The sequence below is a fragment of the Heloderma suspectum genome, chromosome 9 (genome assembly GCF_057233095.1).
Source record: "Heloderma suspectum isolate Gila_16-S chromosome 9, 16-S_ref, whole genome shotgun sequence".
NCBI classification, from domain to species: domain Eukaryota; kingdom Metazoa; phylum Chordata; class Lepidosauria; order Squamata; family Helodermatidae; genus Heloderma; species Heloderma suspectum.
The window spans coordinates 5,398,237-5,414,148 of NC_139466.1; the positions used below are offsets into that span (position 1 = coordinate 5,398,237).

Here is a 15,912-nt window from a genome sequence, read left to right on the forward strand (position 1 = left end):
GCAGCCCTCTTCTGTATGACAACCCTTAAAGTACTGGAAGAGTGCTATTATATCCCTCTCGGTGTCCTCTTCCTAAGGCTAAACAGACCCAGTTCCTTGCTCATAGGACTTAGATTCTAGTCCCTTGATCATTCTTGTTGCCCTTCCCTGAACTCATTCCAGTTTATCTGAATCCTTCTTAAAGTGTAGTGTCCAGAACTGGATACAATATTCAAGGTATGGTCTGACCAGTGCAGAGCAGAGTGGAACTATCACTTCCCGTGATTTAGAAACTATACTTCTGTCGATGCAACCTAAAATTGCATTGGCCTTTTTTGCAGCCACATCACACAGCTGACTCCTATTCAGCTTGTGATCGACTACAACTCCACGAACCTTTTCATACGTACCATTGCCAACCCAGGTATCCCCCGTCTTATACATGCGCATTTGATTTCTCTTTCCTAAATGAAGAACTCTGCACATGTCTCTTGGAGAACCATGGTTCTACTAAAATGGGTCAACTTGCAAGCACTTACGTCACATAGTCATATGCAAATCAGAATCCAGTGTGGGTATATCTCTACCAAAACCTCTGTTCAAAAGAGAATGCAAACATAGACGCTTCCACATTCTCCCTCCTCCAGAATATATATTTGCTGTCATGCAACGGACTGAGCTCTATTTGGTTCAGGAGAGCTGCTGATTTGCAGCCTCCATGATGGATGCGACAATCTGTTGAGGAAGCTGTTCTAGCCCCAAGGAGAGATTGTTTCCAGGAGTTTTGCTGCCAATCAGCATTCTGCCAATTCCTCCCTTACCACCACCAAGTTCTCCAGTCCTTTGGAACTGCTGCCATAAAGTTTTGTTTGGCTCCTAACATTAACAGGACACACGCAATCCTTCCTACCCGACCAGCCAGCCAGCCCCGCAAAGAAAAGAAAAAGATTTCAAGACAATGAACTCCGGTTACACCTGGCAAGGTATTACAATAATTTCATATGCAATACCTATTTCAAATGGATTGAAAAATAAAAATCTAACTTAGGCTCACCCTTAAAAGCCCCAGAGACCTAGATACAAAAAGATTCTTTAAAATGAACAATTTAGAATAAAAAATGATCAGGCAGCAGGAAAAATGTTACTAAGCTCAGAGACTGCCAGCAGCGGCCGCCGAGGTAAAGGTGGAAGTCATGAGGATGTTCAACACCTAAAGTTTCAGGACCAAGAACAAGCATCAGCATCTCAGTGACCCAGTTTGCATGATGGAAGAACCCACCATGTGTTAACCATGGGTTGTTTGAGAGAGCGCAAGCCGGCTCCCGACCACTCACCTGCTTCTGGTGCACTAGATGACCCTGGTCCCTTGGTTGTTCTCCATGATGTCCAAACCTGGAAATCTGGGATGTTGAGGGAGAAACAACCCAGAGTTATAACCCATGGCTTGTTCTTGGGTTATTTGTTGTTGTTGTTGTTCAGTCGTTCAGTCGTGTCCGACTCTTGGGTTATAGTTCTGGGTTATTTTTCCCTCAGCAGCCCAGAGTTCCACGTTTGGATATCACAGAGAACAATCTAGGGATGCAGTGCCCCTGGGTTATTTAGCACACCAGAAGTGGGCAAGTGGTCGGGAACCAGCACGCTCACTCACTCCCACTCCTGAAATGTGGGTTATTTCATCATGCAAACCAGGTCAGTTTCTTTCCCTCTTTTGATTGCACAAGCAACACAGGTTTTCAAAACACCTTTTAAGTAACAAGGCAGCATACAAAGGAAACACCAACACACATGCTTATATTTTCCTTCTGCAAAGACCAAAAGCAGCCTTGCATTGTCAAACCTAATTGATTTTAAAGGAGAAGAACCCAAGTGTACTACAACAATGAACCCCACATTCTTTTGAAAAGAAGTTTTTTAAAAATCCAGCTATTTCATTCTGCAAGAGATGTGTCCTTAAAGTAAATCCCCTTCCCCTCCAAATGCACATCCACTTTGTTTTTTTTATGTCTCATTGATGCACATCTCACCATCAGTTTACCATAAAATAGGCATATTTAATGGAGTGTTTTTTTAAAAAAATTGTCAGAAACCATTTTTCTTTAAGTTTAACTCTCTTACCTTAACTTCACAGTCACAACAGCTGCAAGGGTTAGAAAGGAAAAAGGCACTACAAGAAGAAGATAGGTGGGTTGTGTTTCTTTTTCTTTAAAGGAAATATTTTGGGAGATGGAACGTTGATCTTTTAGCTTGCAGACTTCAAGCACAATCAAGTTCTTCCAAGGAAACCCAATAAAATTCAGACATTTTCATCATAACAAAATAAATAATTCAACCCCGCTTTTAGCTGACTCCAAGATTGGGTTTAGCTATCTGATATATTTGTGGCTGACGTGCCACTAAAGTGATTAAAGATAATCTGATAGAAGCTTGCCATGTCAAAACTGGCTCTTTCTCCCCGACAGATGAAAAAGAATGAGCTAAATAACTGTAAATAACCAAAAACAGAGGCATTGCTTGCCCTAATCGAGGATTTACTAACATTGGAGAGTGGCTGAAATGATCAGGAATGACAGCTCTCACTGGTTTGACTGCTACAGTGGAAAGAAGGGATGAATCAAGTCTCTTATGATGCCAAGGGACAGCTTCAATAGGGCAGCCAAAATTCAGGGCTCTGCATCCTAGGGACTACCCAGAAAGTGGCAAGTGATCAGGGCAATGGCAAACAGGTCATCATCAGCGCATGATCTGGCACAGATATATAGTCAAGGGGCAGCTGGCCAGACATGAAGAATGCTCATAGTGAGTACATTCGCTTTCTGTACTCTGAAGGCAGTACCAGCGGTGTCATTCCACAAATTCAAACAGCACCAGCAGAGCTCCCCAGAATCTTTCTGTTGCACAAGCAGTTGCTCATTACTCTTCCACAACCAGTTGTGAAAGCCCTTGTGCAACGGATTTCACAAGAGTTATGCACAACTGGTTGCACGTGTTGCACATGCATTGTGTACATCTGCTTGCACAATCACACTTGCGCAAACATAACTTTAGTTGGATTCTTCTCTTAGTTCATAGTTCTGAGCCTAGTTTCTGTTAGTGCAGCATCATTTGTATTAATGAAATGACATAGTGAGACCTTTCCATTTGGCCAAGCTGAAACAGCACATAGTGATGCAACCACCTGGGGGCCTGTTACCTCGAGGCAGCCCTGGCCTTCAAGGCTAGAGTAAGACTCCGTTAACTGGGCTAAATTATCTCAGCTGTGTTCCTGTGGGAACTTCCCTCTTCAGGTTTTGGGAATGCTGCTGGAGTTGGCCTGGGATTAGCTATTGGAGATCTTCCCAGAGTTGCCAAGGGCCTGGGGATAAAAAGGAAAAGGAGGGAGCTGCCCAGGTGCCTCCATCTACCTGTGACAATTTGCCTTTGGGCTTGTGAGTTCTTGCATTCTGGACTGGGCCGTATCCTATTGGGAGACCCTTACTTAGATAATGTATAGGATAGGCAAGGTGCTTGGCCAAGTCCGATCGACCACTTGTGTGCTTGACCCTTGCCCTTCATGGCTTATTAAATCAAACAAGGAGGGGTTGTCCGGCTGGGTCCAGGAGGTTGTAAATTCCTCCTTGAAAGAGGGAGTGGTGCCTGCCGCTTTAAAAGAGGCAGTAATTGGACCACTCCTGAAAAAGCCTAACCTGGACCCAGAGGATGTCAACAATTATAGGCCAGTGGCCAACATCCCCTTCCTGGGCAAGGTGCTTGAGCGGGTGGTTGTAGGACAGCTCCAGGCACTCTTGAATGAAACGGATTATCTAGATCCATTTCAATCGGGCTTCAGGCCTGCTTTTGGAACGGAAACTGCCTTGGTCGCCCTGTGGGATGACCTCTGCCGGGAGAGGGACAGGGGGAGTGCGACTCTGTTGATTCTCCTGGACCTCTCAGCGGCTTTTGATACCATTGACCATGGTATCCTTCTGGATAGGTTGTCTGGGTTGGGAGTTGGAGGCACTGCACTACAGTGGTTCCGCTCCTACTTGGATGGCCGATTCCAGAAGGTGGTGCTGGGGGATTATTGCTCTGTGCCATGGCAATTGTGCCATGGGGTTCCACAGGGCTCTATTTTAACCCCCATGCTGTTTAACATCTACATGAAACCGCTGGGGGAGGTTATCCGGAGGTGTGGGCTGAGGTGCCATCAATATGCAGATGACACCCAGCTCTACCTCTCTTTTACATCAAAACCAGGTGAGGCAGTGACTGTTCTGAGCCAGTGCCTGGGCACGGTAATGGACTGGATGAGGGCTAATAAACTGAAACTCAATCCAGACAAGACAGAGGTACTGTTAGTGGGTGGTTCATCTGCCCGGCTAGGTGATATTCAACCTGTTCTGGAGGGGGTTGCACTCCTCCTAAAGGATCAGGTTCGTAGTTTGGGGGTGCTCTTGGATCCAGAACTGTCACTTGAGGCACAGGTGAACTCAGTGGCACGGAGCACTTTTTATCAGCTTAGGCTGGTATACCAACTACGCCCTTATCTGGACAGAGATAGCCTAGCTACAGTTATCCATGCTCTGATAACTTCTCGTCTGGATTACTGCAATGCGTTATACGTGGGGCTGCCTTTGAAAACGGTCCGGAAACTTCAGCTGGTCCAAAATAGGGCAGCAAGATTGTTAACAGGGACTGGCCTGCGAGCTCATATTACGCCAGTACTTTTCCAGCTGCACTGGCTGCCAGTCCATTTCCGGGCCCGATTCAAAGTGCTGGTGTTAACATTCAAAGCCCTTAACGCTTGGGGCCAGGTTATCTGAAGGATCGCCTCCTCCCATATGTGCCTGCCCGGACCTTAAGGTCATCATCAGATGCCCTTCTCCGTGAGCCCCTGCCAAAGGAAGTGAGGCGGGTGGCTACTAGGAGGAGGGCTTTTTCTGCTGTGGCACCCCAGCTCTGGAATGAGCTCCCTAGTGAGGTTCGCCTGGTGCCTACCTTGTATTCCTTTCGGCGCCAGGTGAAGACCTTTTTATTTTCCCAGGCATTTTAGCATTTTAGCTTTCTAAATTTTTATCTTTGCTGTTTTAAATCTGTATTTTAAACTCCTGCACTGCTGCTAGGTTTTATTGTGGTTGTATTGTTATATTGTGGTTTTAATGTTCTGTATATTTTAAATTGTTTTATCGTGTGTTGCTTGGATTTAATTTTTGTGAACCGTCCAGAGAGCTTCGGCTATTGGGTGGTATAGAAATGAAATGAATGAATGAATGAATGAATGAATGAATAAATAAATAAATAAATAAATAGATAAATAGGCTTAGGTATTGATCTATGGTGCGACCACACTTGGAATACTGTGTACAGTTCTGGTCACCACACCTAAAAAGGATATTGTAAAGCTGGAAAAAATGCAGAGAAGAGCAACTAAAATGATCAAGGGGCTGGAGCATCTCCCCTGTGAGGGCAGGTTAAAGCGGCTGGGATTGTTAGCCTGGAAAAAAGGAGGGTGAGGGGAGACCTGACAGAGGTGTACAAAATTATGCATGGTGTGGAGAATGTGGATAGGGAGACATGTTTCTCCCTCTCTCATAATACTAGAGCCCAGGGTTATCCTGGATGAAGCTGACTGGTAGACAATTCAGGAAAGAGAAAAGGAAGGAAACGTCACACAGACTATGGAATTCACTTCCACAGGATGTAGTGATGGCCACCACTTTGGGTAGCTTTAAAAGGGGACTGGACAAATTAATGGAGGAGAAGGCTATCAATGGCTACTAGTCCTGTTGGCTATATGCAACCTCCAGTATTAGAGGAAGAATGCCTGTGTACACCAGTTGCCAGGGAACATGGGTGGGAGGGCGCTGTTGCACTCAAGTCCTGCTTGAGGGTTTCCTGTGGGCAGCTGTGGGAACAGAATGCTGGACTAGATGGATCCTTGGTCTGATCCAGCAGGGCTCGTCTTATGCATTGCTATTTTTGCCGCGAGTACTGTTCCAAAGATTCCCTTTTGATCCTTGGATATCTTTTTTACCCCTTTCCCCTATGTAAATGAACCTCATCTCTACCTCTAGAGTTGGGTGTGTGTGCTTCCTTCCAGGTAAACTTGAGTACTAAATTCTGCACCTTGTGTTTGGGGTACTTACTGCTGGATAACATTTCAGGCTTGGGCGTTTGAAACAGATGGCGCCAGCTTATTTCTGTGCCCAAGTGAGTCTTGAAAGGTCTGAGAGTCCTCTGGCTCAGGCTGAGGTGAATGTAAAGGGGTTGTGGTAGTCTACCAAGTCACTGTTTGTCCCTGCCTACCCTGCAGGGTGTTTGGGCAACCCCCTTTCACCCTTCACTCTCATTAAAGGTAAAAAGGTAAAGGTGTCCCCAGCCAGTCGTGTCCGACTCTAGGGTGCGGTGCTCATCCCCGTTTCTAAGCTGAAGAGCCAGCTGTCCGAAGACGCTTCCGTGGTCATGTGGCCGGCATGACTGAACACCGAGGTGCACGGAACGCTGTTACCTTTCCCGCCAAGGCGGTACCTATTTATCTACTTGCAATTTCTTGCTTTCAAACTGCTAGGGTGGCAGGAGCTGGGACTGAAGACGGGAGCTCACTCCGTCACGCAGCACTCGGGTCTCAAACTGCTGACCTGCCGACCTTCCAGTCTGCAGTTCAGCATCTTAACCACTATTTGTAGCTAAAAATATATTACCCTTTTCTACAACAAAATGGTGTCTATTCCCAAGGAAATGTGTTCCGCATCAGAAGCAAATTCCATTGTATTCCTATAGTCATGATGGTGGTTTGATTTAAGGGAGCTTAAAGTGCAAAACTTTGCATGCTCATTGTACTGGCACAGGGGAGGGGAGACTGTAAACAGCAAGGTCAACAGTTGTGGGCGGGGGGAATCAAGACATACAGACAGTGACAATTGCGTTAACAACAGTGCATAATAAATCTGCCAGTCTTTAAGGTGCCACAAAACTCTGTGCTGTTTTTGCTGTGACAGACTAACTGAGCTATCCCTTTGGAGAATAACACTTCTAACATCTTAACACAATTCACTGCCAATTAGAACTCCAGTAGCAGTTTCACTGCTTTCACTGTAGCAGTTTTTACACACACGCGCACACACACACACACACACACACACACACAGTTTTAACTGACAAACTAGTCTCTTTGTAATGACCCTTATAAAAGTAACATTTCACAAGTGCCAGTGAAAGTGCAAAGCATTTTCTAACTAGTCAGGTCAACGGAGGGGCTGTAGCTCAATGGAAGAGCTCCTGTTTGCATGCAGAAGATCCCAGGTTCAATCCCTGGTGTCTCCAGTGGGGCTGGAAAAATTCCTGCCTGAAACCCTGGATTGCTGCTGCAGCCAGTCAGTGTTTATTTTTTATTTTTTTTTATTCTATTTATTTCATTTCTATACCGCCCAATAGCCGAAGCTCTCTGGGCGGTTCACAAAAACTAAAACCAAACAACACACAATAAAACAATTTAAAATATATTGAACATTAAAACCACAATATAACAATACAACCACAATAAAACCTAGCAGCAGTACAGGAGTTTAAAATACAGATTTAAAACGGCAAAGATAAAAATTTAGAAAGCTAAAATGCTAAAATGCCTGGGAAAATAAAAAGGTCTTCACCTGGCGCCGAAAGGAGTACAGTGTAGGCGCCAGGCAAACCTCACTAGGGAGCTCATTCCAGAGCCGGGGTGCCACAACAGAAAAAGCCCTCCTCCTAGTAGCCACCCGCCTCACTTCCTTTGGCAGGGGCTCACGGCGAAGGGCATCTGATGATGACCTTAAGGTCCGGGCAGGCACATATGGGAGGAGGCGATCCTTCAGATAACCTGGCCCCAAGCGTTAAGGGCTTTGAATGTTAACACCAGCACTTTGAATCGGGCCCGGAAATGGACTGGCAGCCAGTGCAGCTGGAAAAGTACTGGCGTAATATGAGCTCGCAGGCCAGTCCCTGTTAACAATCTTGCTGCCCTATTTTGGACCAGCTGAAGTTTCCGGACCGTTTTCAAAGGCAGCCCCACGTATAACGCATTGCAGTAATCCAGACGAGAAGTTATCAGAGCATGGATAACTGTAGCTAGGCTATCTCTGTCCAGATAAGGGCATAGTTGGTATACCAGCCTAAGCTGATAAAAAGTGCTCCGTGCCACTGAGTTCACCTGTGCCTCAAGTGACAGTTCTGGATCCAAGAGCACCCCCAAACTACGAACCTGATCCTTTAGGGGGAGTGCAACCCCCTCCAGAACAGGTTGAATATCACCTAGCCGGGCAGACGAACCACCCACTAACAGTACCTCTGTCTTGTCTGGATTGAGTTTCAGTTTATTAGCCCTCATCCAGTCCATTACCGTGCCCAGGCAGTGGTTCAGAACAGCCACTGCCTCACCTGGTTTAATGAAAAAGAGAGGTAGAGCTGGGTGTCATCCGCATATTGATGGCACCTCAGCCCACACCTCCGGATAACCTCCCCCAGCGGTTTCATGTAGATGTTAAACAGCATGGGGGATAAAATAGAGCCCTGTGGAACCCCATGGCACAATTGCCATGGCACAGAGCAATAATCCCCCAGCACCACCTTCTGGAATCGGCCATCCAAGTAGGAGCGGAACCACTGTAGTGCAGTGCCTCCAACTCCCAACCCAGACAACCTATCCAGAAGGATACCATGGTCGATGGTATCAAAAGCCGCTGAGAGGTCCAGGAGAATCAACAGGGTCGCACTCCCCCTGTCCCTCTCCCGGCAGAGGTCATCCCACAGGGCGACGAAGGCAGTTTCCGTTCCAAAAGCAGGCCTGAAGCCCGATTGAAATGGATCTAGATAATCTGTTTCATTCAAGAGTGCCTGGAGCTGTCCTACAACCACCCGCTCAAGCACCTTGCCCAGGAAGGGGATGTTGGCCACTGGCCTATAATTGTTAACATCCTCTGGGTCCAGGTTAGGCTTTTTCAGGAGTGGTCTAATTACTGCCTCTTTTAACGCGGCAGGCACCACTCCCTCTCTCAAGGAGGAATTTACAACCTCCTGGACCCAGCCGGACAACCCCTCCTTGTTTGATTTAATAAGCCATGAAGGGCAAGGGTCAAGCACACAAGTGGTCGATCGGACTTGGCCAAGCACCTTGTCCGCATCCTCAGGCCTCAGTAACTGAAACCCATCCAATAAAACTGGACCAGACGGTGCTCTGAACGCCTCTACCGATGGAACTGCATTAATGGTGGTGTCCAATTCATGACGAATCTGAGCGACTTTATCCTCAAAGTGCCGCGCAAACTTGTCACAGCGTGTTACCGAGGGTTCCACCGTCTCTCTCCCTGGCCCAGAATGTAACAGGCCGCAAACCACTCGGAAAAGCTCTGCTGGACGACACTGAGAAGATGCAATGCTGGTGGAAAAGAACTGCCTCTTTGCCACCCTCACCGCCACAGAGTAGGCTCGATAGTGGGCTCTTACCTGTGTTCGGTCAGACTCGGCACGAGTTTTCCTCCACCTGCGTTCTAGCCGTCTCCCCTCTTGCTTCATTGCCCTCAGCTCAGGTGTATACCAAGGAGCTGGCCGGGCTCTGCTGAGAGGGAGAGGGCGCTTGGGCGCGATCGTGTCAACCGCCCGAGTCACCTCTGCATTCCACAGAGCGACCTGGGCTTCAACAGGAGCACCAGCCATACCAGCAGGAAAATCCCCCAGAGCCCTCTGGAATCCATCGGAATCCATTAATCTCCGGGGGCGGACCATTTTAATAGGTCCCCCACCCTTGCAGAGGGGAAAGGCCGCCAGAAGTCTAAACCTCAGCAGGAAGTGATCTGACCATGACAAAGGGACAGATGTTAATTCCTCCACTTTCAGATCACCATCCTCCTGCCCAGTCGAGAAAACCAGATCAAGCGTGTGTCCTTTTATATGCGTTGGGCCGATGACATGTTGGGACAGCCCCATGGTTGTCATGGCGGCCATGAAGTCCTGAGCCGCCCCGAATACAGCGGCCTCGGCATGGAAGTTGAGATCCCCCAGGACCATCATCCTGGGGGTCCTCAACACCAAGTCCGAGACCACCTCCGTCAGCTCAGGCAGGGAGTCTGATGGGCAGATGACAACACTGGGCTAGATGGACCCAGGGTCTGACTCAGTACAGGGCAGCTTCCTGGGTTCCATGTGCCGTTTAACATGGAAGCACCCTCGTGAATGTCGGCTAGCTAGCGTAGCACTGTCAGAAGACAGCATGGTCCCAAAAGGGACCATTTAGGTCTTGCCACCTTGAATACACATATATACACATTTTTTAAAAAATCCTCTGTGGCAGACACAGCGCCAAATGTACCACTGCAACTTCTCCCCCAGCTCTCATTTCGGTGGTGTTTCCCCCCACTAATAATGGAAGAGCCCAAGGGCCTAAAACTCTAATAATCTAATAAACTCTGCTAAGTGAACACAGTAACAGACACGCCTGGATGAGATCTTGGTAAATGCCAGGCAATTCGCCCTGATCTTTATCTGCAAAGAGGCTGATGCAATTTCAGCAGGAAGAAAATTAAATTTAGAGCAGAACAACATAGGCCCAGAGTTGGTCTGTCGTTCAAGCAGTCCCTTCAGATGTCAGACGGAAAATATTGAAATGAGTTCTGAGGGGGTTGGGGGCGCTTTATGAATGGCTGGGCAACGTTTCCACACCAACATATTGCACTGTTTAAGGCCAAAGTGAGAAATGCTACCACACCAACAAGAGGCTGTTCGCAGAAGATGCAGCCCACCAAATTTTGTGATGCAGTAATTATTTGGGGAAAATGTTATGACTGAAAAAGCAAGAGGCTGCTAGGCAACGTTTATTACCTGTTTATCTTGACTTTACTCCAAAGAGCAGTGTAGGGAGTTCTCCCATCACTCCCATTTTATCCTCACAATAACCCTGTGAGGTAGCAACTGGGCCAAGCTCACCCAGCGAGCTTCCACTCACTGCTAGAGCAATGCTTCATGTGAACAAGGTCCCAAATTCAAGCCTGCCGAAGCATCTCCAGGCAGGGATGGGAATAGCCCCTGACCAAAACCTTGGAGAGCTGCTCCAGTCAACTGGACCAGAGGCAAGCAGCCTGGTGCCCTCCAGATATTTTGGACTACAATGCCCATAATCCATTAGCATTGACCATGGTGGCTGGGGATAATGGGAGTTGTAGTCCAAAGCATCTGGAGGGTGCCAGGTTGCCTATCCGCTGATGTAAACAATGCTGACCTAGATAGACCCAATGTTTGTGTTTAATGCAGTTTCCTATGTTCCAACAGCCAAGCAGGGATTTGAACCCAGGTTTTTCCCATCCTAGGCTGACACTCTAACCTGGGCCTGAGGGCCACATTTTTGGGCCTGAGGGCCACATTGTCTCTGTGGTGATGTGTTGGGGGTCTTATGCAATTGGCCTGCAACAGTGGCTGGGGCCAACACTAACAATAGCGAAACAGTGTGGTGTCACAGTTAGAGTGTTGGACTGGGACTTTGGAAATCTGGGTTATAGTCTCCACTCTGCCATAAAGCTCATTGAGCAGCTGTGGGCCAGTCATCGACTCTCAGCCTAATCTACCTCAGAGGGATATTGTGAGGATAAAATGGAAAGGAGGAGGACTATATAAGCTGCCTTGGATTTCTTGCAAGAGGAAAGGCAGTGTCTAAATATAATAAAATTAAAAGCAGGCAGGGCCACCATACATGCACTCGCGCACACATATGCACACACACAGATTCCCCCATGCTGCAGTTGGGCTTGTTGCTGGAATATTTCACTTAAAACATTAGTAACCACTCTCCAACTGTGTTAGGGCTCTCTTGCAAACCCACCATAGATGGAAGAAAATCCTGGTGTCATTGTTAGGAGCACCAACATTTACCCAGTCCTCTTGTGCATAAACACCTCTTCCTAGTGACCACCTGCCCCTGGAAGCCCATGAGAACTCCCCCAAGTTTTCAGGACATCACAGGAAATGCAGAGGACTCAGAGGGGCCTCCCTTCACACTGCACTTCCTCAAGTTCTCTGCATATGCCAAAGGGCTCAGGGCGTGGCTTGTGACAATCACAACACTGGTGCTCCCCTTAGAGACATCATTTATGGGCAGTCCATAAAAGCTAGGCCACACATGACCAGCAGCCTCTCACCAAGCAATATTTGCTGGCTCAGCTGACAGCGAGTGGGCTCAAGTGACAATCATGGTGCTTTGGGCAAAAGGAGGCTCCTGCCTGATGGCCTTGGACCTGGGATGGTTCATTTGCAAATAAGGCCTTACCAAGGCTGCAATCATCCAAACAGTGAACATGCAGGAATGGACCTGATTGAAGGACAACTACTTCTCCCCAGGGATCTAAGCTCCTCCAGCAATATTAAAAGACAGAGGACCAGATATGCTGTCTGTTACATTTGAACCCCACACACACACAACTACCCAAAAGCAGGGTTTGACACAGGCCACGATGGTTCCCTGACAGCCCTCACAACTGCCCAGGACCAGCATCTAATGGGCTTCCTGCAGTGACTGCAACAGGAGCATTCCAGGGAGGGGTACATATTTTTTTCCCCAGGGGTCTTCCTGTGTTCTGCAACAGCATCGTCCCTGGTACTGCAGACTCTGGCTTCATCCATCAACCAGAGAACAAAGGGCCACTCGGAGCCCTCCCCCCCCATCCCAGGAAGGACATCATGGTAAGGGGGAGACTGACCTGGCCCCATACAGCAGCCAGAGAGGGAGAGGCTGCAGGGAGCTTGTCTCATCCTTCCCTGCCAGAAAAAAGTTATTGGAACTCTGAAAACGAAGAACTAGTGCCTGAGTTTTGCTCCTTTTCCTCCTCCTTCCCAAACCCTTTTCCTTTTGTGTTGTGTCTTTTAGACTGTAAGCCTGAGGTCAGCAACTGTCTTATTATTAATCTTCATACGCCGCTCTGGGAACCTTTTTTGGCTGAAGAGCAGGACAAAAATGCTGCAAACAAATAAACAAAATAGAACAAGAAACTGGAACTCCAGAAGTCTCCCCATGGAACAACCACAAGACAAACCCCTCAACAGCTCACAAGCAGTAGAGGTTGGTGGCTCAGATGTCAGCAGGGTGATGAATCCACTCCAGGTTTCAGTCAGAACTCTAAAGGAGCTCTCCAAGGTGCACCTTGGAGAGCACATTTAGAGAGCTCCTTCGGAGTTCTAGGGTACACCTTGGAGAGCTCCTTTAGAGAGCTCCTTCAGAGTTCTAGGGTGCACCTTGGAGAGCTCCTTTAGAGAGCTCCTTCAGAGTTCTAGGGTGCACCTTGGAGAGCTCCTTTAGAGAGCTCCTTCAGAGTTCTAGGGTGCACCTTGGAGAGCTCCTTTAGAGAGCTCCTTCAGAGTTCTAGGGTGCACCTTGGAGAGCTCCTTCAGAGTTCTGACCGAAACCCAGAGTGGATTTACTACCCCACCGGCATCGGAGCCACCAGCCTCCACTGCTCACAGGATATATATAGCTCCACATATTCACAGTTTTTGACATGCAAGGAGGGTGGGGGACCCAACTTCCACACAGTTAGCGAGCCCAACACTTCTGAGAGATCAACCCTTATCATAGAATCATAGAATAGTAGGATTGCAAGGGGCCTATAAGGCCGTCAAGTCCAACCCCCTGCTCAATGCAGGAAGCCAAGTCAAAGCATCCCTGACAGGTGGCTGTCCAGCCTCATTTTGAATGCCTCCGGTGTGGGAGAGCCCACCGCCTCCCTAGGGAATTGGTTCCACTGTCGTACTGCTCTATCAGTCAGGAATTTTTCCTGATGTTTAGCCGGAATCTGGCTTCCTATCACTTGAGCCCATGATTCTGTGTCTTGCACTCTGGGATGATGGAGAAGAGATCCTGACCTTCCTCTCTGTGACAACCTTTCAAAAGTACTTGAAGAGCGCTATCCTAGCTCCCCTCAGTCTTCCCTTAAGACCTTGCATGTCTTAAAATCACAACGAATAATACCACCAGCTGGCAGAGCGCCAACCCCAGCGTGCCTCAAGACTGCCTCCCACCCATGCTGAAAACAGAGCCGCGGAGCCGCTCTGCTGCCTACCTTGGAAGATGGCTGCGTTCTGCATGATGAGAAATTTCAGCTCCATGCTGGCGGACTGGAGAAGTTGCCCCATGTTGGACCGGGCCGTGACTTGGTATTTCTCCTCCATCTTCCTGGAGCAGCACGTCGGGCCTTTCAGGATGCAGACTTGCAAATCCGACCCTATGTGGGTATAGATAACATCAGAGGCAGTTTGTTAGCTGGCTCTCCCCGTGAAACGGGGGAGGGCCCAGGTGCCACCAGGCTTCTCCCAGGGCTTTGGATGTTTGGCAAGGTAGAAGAAAAGGGTGGACAACCCTAGGGCAGTATCCAGTGGCACCGCTCTGTCTCTGCTGGTTCTGTTGTGCTTGCAGGACCAACCGTTGGCACAACGGGGCTTTTGCACTTCTGAAACTAACCCTGGAAATGAGCAGAAATGCTCATTTCTGCATCAGGTCTGGTCAGTGGATCCTGGTTCTGTGAGCTCCGTTGACCTGCTCAGTTAACAAAATTAGTCTTCCTGCTTGTTTCAGGTTATTTCTGGAAGTGCGAAAGGCACATTGGGTGAGCAGTCACTATCGCAAGCACACAGGCACGACAGGACAAGACCCCTAGTCTCTGGCTGCAAAACCTGTGCCATTTCTGCTCCCCCTCCACCACTGCCCATCAACTCACGTACTGCACAGAGGAAGGCTCCATGACCCAGTGGTACAGCACATGCCTTACACACTGAAGGTCGAGGGTTCAATCCCTGGCATCTTCAGGTAGGTGGGGGAAAACTCCTGCCTGGAACCTCAGAGAGCCACTGCTGTCTGTCAGTGTCGACAATACTGGGCTAGATGGACCCATGGGCTGACTCAGTATAAAGCAGCTTTCTCTGTTCAAACTCCCCAGGATTGAGGAAAGAGCTGGATCGGGGCAGGGTAGCGGGGATTTGCACCTTGCATAGTGACACCCAGCGGGTTTGGGGAAAGCTCAGCTCAAAGAATTGTGTCTCCCATCTATCCAGCTCACCTGCCAGGCTGTTTTCTTTATTTACACACTACATTTGTAACCTGCATTTGTCATGTGATACAACTTCAGGCTGCCTACATGCCCATCCCGATCCAGCTAAACCTCAATGAAGTGACTGCATCATAGGACTATGGACTGTGCCCTGGGATCATTCCTAACAGAAATTCACATGGGGTGGGCATACAAAATGAGAGAGGGAGAGAGAGATCTAATGAAGACCTAGTTTGCACATAACAACAACCCAGAGTATAGGTTGAGTATGGGTCGTTGAATCTTGGGTTGTCATTACATGAGAATCCAGAACTGTGGGTTAACTGTGGGTTATTAACCAAGAACAACCCAGGAAGAACTCTTGGTTTGTTGTTGGGTTGTGAACCCTGGATTGTTTTAACTCTGAGGTGTTGTTACATGTGAACCCAGAACCATGGGTTGTTTCACCAGGCTACCAGTGTGGCAGGCAAAAGGGTTTTTTTAAAAAACAGCCTCTCTACACACCATGTATTACAGCACTGCAAAGACATTTGTAATACAGAGAGGGAGCAGACGACAGCTGAAGGGAATCAAGCAACCCAAGGATGGAAAAAAAAAACCCACCTGCACTTCGTGTGATTGGCAGACAAATTATGGGTAAACTCTGGGTAAGGCAACAACCCATACTCTGCTTTGTCATTATGCGCAAACTAGGTCAAACTGCGCCCTGAAGAAAATTTTGCCTCTACTCCAACAAACAGTCACTGACTTGTGAATTAAATCACCCACTCTTGTTTTATCCATTTTTGTAAGTTTGTTTCACTTCTCAGCTAATTGCAGGAAAATGTCAAACATGGACCACTTAGTCTTTCACTCAATAAAAAGCACATTAAAAAGAACAAGAGAAATATTAATGCCGAAT

At 47.9% G+C, this 15,912-nt stretch overlaps 1 protein-coding gene across 1 annotated transcript in view; it reads right to left on the minus strand.

Annotated features, from left to right (window-relative positions):
- GPC3 (glypican 3) overlaps positions 1-15,912 on the minus strand; it is a 263,829-nt gene that overhangs the window by 215,118 nt on the left and 32,799 nt on the right. The window contains exon 2 of the mRNA XM_084813591.1: positions 14,028-14,189. Within this exon, the coding sequence (XP_084669717.1) occupies positions 14,028-14,189 (162 nt within the window). The remainder of the gene's footprint in view (positions 1-14,027; positions 14,190-15,912) is intronic.